General features: G+C 34.1%; 1 protein-coding gene across 2 annotated transcripts; it reads left to right on the top strand.

The window, feature by feature from the left end:
• Positions 1-2,265: 2,265 nt before the first annotated feature.
• LOC143570221 (uncharacterized) lies at positions 2,266-4,113 on the top strand. 2 transcript variants are annotated; one of them, XM_077055924.1, is made up of 3 exons: positions 2,266-3,243; positions 3,340-3,427; positions 3,945-4,113. In XM_077055924.1, exons 1-3 carry the CDS (start codon positions 2,434-2,436, stop codon positions 3,950-3,952), a joined length of 906 nt encoding a protein of 301 aa, XP_076912039.1. In that variant the 5' UTR covers positions 2,266-2,433; the 3' UTR covers positions 3,953-4,113. The 2 variants fall into 2 exon arrangements, with proteins under 2 accessions (XP_076912039.1, XP_076912040.1); XM_077055925.1 differs by having other exon boundaries at positions 3,340-3,417; positions 3,920-4,086.
• Positions 4,114-4,861: the final 748 nt, after the last annotated feature.

The raw sequence follows: 4,861 nt of genomic DNA, 5'->3' as shown, positions 1-4,861 counted from the left end.
AAGTGATCCGCCCAAATACTAGGAAGTTGTTTTAGATGGAATTACACCACAAGGGGTGAATTGAACTACCGTATTCTTTTTGCTAAATGATTTTTATTTATATATTCTAACTTTTAATTACGTATTAGTTGATCCTCTTATTTGATCATGTGCGATTGTTCATGTATGTTAAACATAATTAATGATGTTAACTTCAATTTGTCTGTACTCAGACCCGTGTAGTACACGAGTTTATAACCTAGTATTGGATAAATGTAAGAGATTACTTGAAGTTGGTTGGTTTATGTTGTGCACCTAAATATACCCTAATCTACCCATTCAGCCTTTGAGTTTACCACTTTGGAGTCAATTTAGATTTAGCAATTTAATCAGCTATAACATGGTGCCATGGTGGTAAAATGATAGATAGTGGTGCTGCCATGATGAAAAAATATGCCAATAAAAATAAAACATACGAACATGAAAAAGTATATGTTTATTAAATAAAATTAGAGAAATAGTAAGTAATAATTCTTAATGTATGGGACGTATTATATAGTTGGAGTCTCATGCTTAGTTATAAAACCATATCTTATGCTTAAGATGACCATTATCCAAAATATTATATCTAATTCACCACAACACCCATATTGAAATGCCCAATTGCTTACAATTGCAACAATTCTACCATTTTATTAACTTGAACAAATTAAAAACTTCAACACACACCATGTATTAAAACTTTTATACTGCAGTTTTGAGTTTTTTATTTAAGGAATTAGAAAAAAAAAGATAAGAAATTTTTTCTTTTTTTATTCTTGAGTTTTTTCATTAAAAGAAAAGAAAGAGAATGAAAGGAAAAGTTAACTCTTTTTTCCTTCAAAACTTTCTTGTCAAATATGGTCGGATTGTGAATGAAAGTTTATATCTCATTACCATATTATCAATTTACCCTATCTTAATTCTCTTTTACATGTTGCTATGAGGACATAATTGTAAAGTTACAAATTGTTTTCCTATCTTTTCCTTCCAATCTAACTCAAGAATGTAATAAACACTTTCTTTTGTTTTCTTTTATTTTAACTCGAGAATGCATTTTAAGTATATAATTTCTTTTCCTGTCTTCCTCTATCCAATCTTATCATTTCTTTTCCTTGTATTTTAAACCCGAAAATGCAGTGTTAAGACCTTATAACATGTTAATGGATACAATATCATACGAGTAATCACATAGATGACGCCTACCATCATATCCACCTCAAAACGCAAAATTGTTTTTAAGCTAATCTTATAATCGAACACTCGTCACAAATAATTCAGGTGTCGAATATATCTTCGATTCGAGTCCATCTTTTCTACCCAAATCTCAAGTTAACCAAAAGTAATAAACTACGGTTTTCATCCCTAGTGTTTGTGTAAATCTGCGGTTTTAGTCCAATAGTTTTAAATTTGTGATTTTAGTCCATGTAGTTTCATTTCACTTACAATTAAGCCCGACTCTACTAACCATGTTAAGTCTTATCATTAAACCAATCAACGTGTCCCTCACGTGAGGGGTAGTTTTGTCATTTTTTCCTCCAAATACATCTCAGCACCTCACGTGAAATGGCTTGCGAATTAGAGCTTTGGTTTATTTTGTGAGAAACCATATAGACTAAAATCACAAATTTGAAACTATAAGACTAAAACCGTATATTTGCACAAATCATATAAGCGAAAATCACAGTTTACTTTAACCAAAATTATAACGATAATTCGAGATATAGTTGTAATAACAGTAAAGTACATGGATCAATCCTTCCCCATCCAAAACTTAAACCTTAGAGCATTCCCATCCCATCCCTCATAATTATATGAGGGGGAATGGTAAATTATAGGATGTAGTTTTTGAATGATTGTGAGTGTAAATTATAAGGTGGAGAGAGAAATATAATGATCTTTTGTAAATTTGGGGAAAGATTTGGGGAAATTGGTTTGCCTCTATTTATTTTTTAATATTTGTTGGATTGGTTGTGAGTAGAGGAGAGAAAAAACTGTAATGATAAAAGTATAAAATGTATTATTTATTTAAACAGGAAAGAGAAATATAGTGTTTTGTAATGTAATTTTAGAGACGAGGATGAGAATGAGATGTGAATGCTCTTATTAAACAACAATATTAAACTAATGGGAATCCCTAATTCCCTAACCAAAAAACTTAATCCAACGGCTGAGATCACACAATCCACACCCATCAACGGATGAAACCACACCTCTTATTTGAAATCCAGTCGCCTCTCATTTCACCTCACACCAAATATGCGCACAAAACTCACACCACGCGCACGTTAGCACCAGTCACCTGCCACCTCGAACGTTAAATTGCTTCCACCCTCTTGACTCCATATTATTATTAACATTTTCGCGGTGGGATTAATTACGATTTTACCCTCGTGACCGGAATTAGGTTTTTTGATGGTATTTTCCGGCGAGAAACGTCAGCCGTCTGATGAACAACAGATGGATAGGTTAAAGACGCTGCATAATTTCGATTTGCCGTGTTTGAAGTGGGGTAATCAGAAGGTTTTGAGGTGTATGAAGGTCGATTCGAAAGGTGACGTGGCCGGTGGTGCTGATCGGAAAAACTCGCCGGAGACTGGGTTGGTGATTGGAACACGCCGGAGAGATGAATCTGAACGTGGGTTTCGATCCACTGATTATAATAATATTAATAATAATAATATTAATAATAAGTTTTCTTCGTCGGAAAAAATGAAATCGGTTGCCGGCGCCGGCGACGGCGAGATTGAAGCCACTAGAGAGAAGCTTATGTTTGATTTCCAAACGGAAGTGGGTAAAATGAAAGACGCGATTTTGCGTGGAAAATTTTCCGGCGAGTCGCCGCCGTCTCCGGCGGCGACGACGGTGATGACGTCAGCGTCTCCGCCCGAGAAGCCGTGGAATTTAAGGACTAGACGAGCTGCGTGTAAGGTTAATAATAATATTAATAATAATAATAATAATATAGTCAACGGAAATTGTGATGATCGGAAAGAAAGTTTTTCTCCGGCGAGAATTGAATGTAATAATAATAATAATAAGATTGTCGGTGGTGGTGACGGTGGCGGTGGCGGTGGCGGTGGTGGTGACGTCATCGCCGGCAAAGCGAAATTTTCGGTTTCGCTTACGCGGCGGGAATTGGAGGAGGATTTCACGGCGATGACTGGCCGGAGATTGCCGCGAAAGCCGAAGAAGCGACCGCGGTATATTCAGAAACAATTAGATGTAAGTGAGATTTGATTCATTGTTATTATATATATGAATTAATGGATAATGAATAAATTAATAATCACTGTTGTGTTGATTTGTTTTTCCGATCAGACTTTGTTTCCCGGACTTTGGTTGTCGGAGATAACCGTGGACCTTTATCGAGTTCCTGATGACACCGACACCGGAAAGGTAACCGTATGTATTCATTAATGTGTTGTAATCTCTAAAGGAGCTGAACTCGGGCTTGAGCTCGGCTTGTTTTAAGCTTTTTCTTTTATCAAACGTTGGATTGACTAGTTTATTATTTATTAATTAATTAATTTATATAAGTTTATAATTACTTTTAGATATGTTAAGCAAAAAAAAGTTAAATAAGTTTAAGCATGGTTCGAGCTTGTGTAGTACATTAAATGAGCAAAAGGTGAGCTCGAGCTCGACTTTGCAATGTGAAATGAGTTACGAATACACCAAACGAGCTTCCCACACAAGGTTTGAGCTCGAGCTGGATAACTAATCGAGCATTATTCAGATCATGGTCTAGATCGAAAAGCTCGGCTCATTTTCAGGTTTTTTTTAAAGAGTGAGCACGGCTCGGCTCGTTTTTACCCTTATTCTCATGTCTCGATGCGATCTTGAGTAGCTCGGCACGTTTGCACTCCTGTTGTTAATCATGTTGTTGAATTTTTTGCAGAGATAGGAGTAAAGATGCGTCTAAGATTGCTGATAATAATAATCTGAATACGTGATGTTTGATTTCTGCAATTTGATTGTGAATTTTTAGGTTTTAAATTTGGTGATTTTAATTTTGCTTTCTTATAGTTGTATGGTGTTCATATTACAAGTTCCTCTTTTGACCGTTTTCAGTTGATTTGAATAATAATGAATATAATTTGTTTATTAATTTTTATGATTTCATAGTGTGACATATTAAGAATATGTTGTTATAACACAATTATTCAATCATTGGCATTATGTAATTATTATTTTGCTTTAATCTCAAAAATATGCTTTAGTTTGGGAATGGGTATTGATTGTATGTGTATTATGATATGATCGATATATTAGTGATATATCGGTTATCGGTCCTTGGCGATATATAAATAAAAATATCGGTTCAGAATATCGGTACCGATAATAGTGACGATATTGACAGATATTGGAATAATATTTGACCGATATATCACTGATATTCACAATATCAGTGTTTTAAGTCTTAATTATCAACTTTTAGTGTTCAATGTTAGTGCTTTAAGTCTTAATCATTTATTACTTGATACGATTGTTAGTGTTATGCGATTTGCAAAAGGTTAATTTGTTAATGGTACGAGACTATAATGAATTATTAGTGTTAGATTGTTATATATATGAATTTTACATGATATTAAAATTACTGATATCCCATCGACATCTCACTACGATAATCGATATCTCATATATTGTTCTTGACCGATATTCGATATTTTTCTGCAATAACTGCTTAGTATGTGCATCATATGTATCAGCCTTGGAGACTTCTAGTGGATCATGAATGAATCTTTCAAAAGGTGTGTGATAAATGATGAATTTGGGATTCTTTTTGCACACAGTGTTAAATCTTGAGAATTCAAAACTAAAAAAAAATGCAATTCATGTA

This window comes from Bidens hawaiensis, unplaced genomic scaffold (assembly GCF_021521415.1).
Source record: "Bidens hawaiensis isolate Kalapana, Puna unplaced genomic scaffold, B.hawaiensis_p1.1 tig00024849_1, whole genome shotgun sequence".
NCBI classification, from domain to species: domain Eukaryota; kingdom Viridiplantae; phylum Streptophyta; class Magnoliopsida; order Asterales; family Asteraceae; genus Bidens; species Bidens hawaiensis.
This window is presented reverse-complemented; position numbering and strand designations above follow the sequence as displayed.

Coding starts and splice junctions, on each gene's coding strand:
- LOC143570221 (XM_077055924.1), top strand. CDS start 2,434: ATGGTATTTTCCGGCGAGAAACGTCAGCCGTCTGATGAACAACAGATG. Junction 3,244..3,339: donor ATATTCAGAAACAATTAGAT/GTAAGTGAGATT, acceptor TTTTCCGATCAG/ACTTTGTTTCCCGGACTTTG.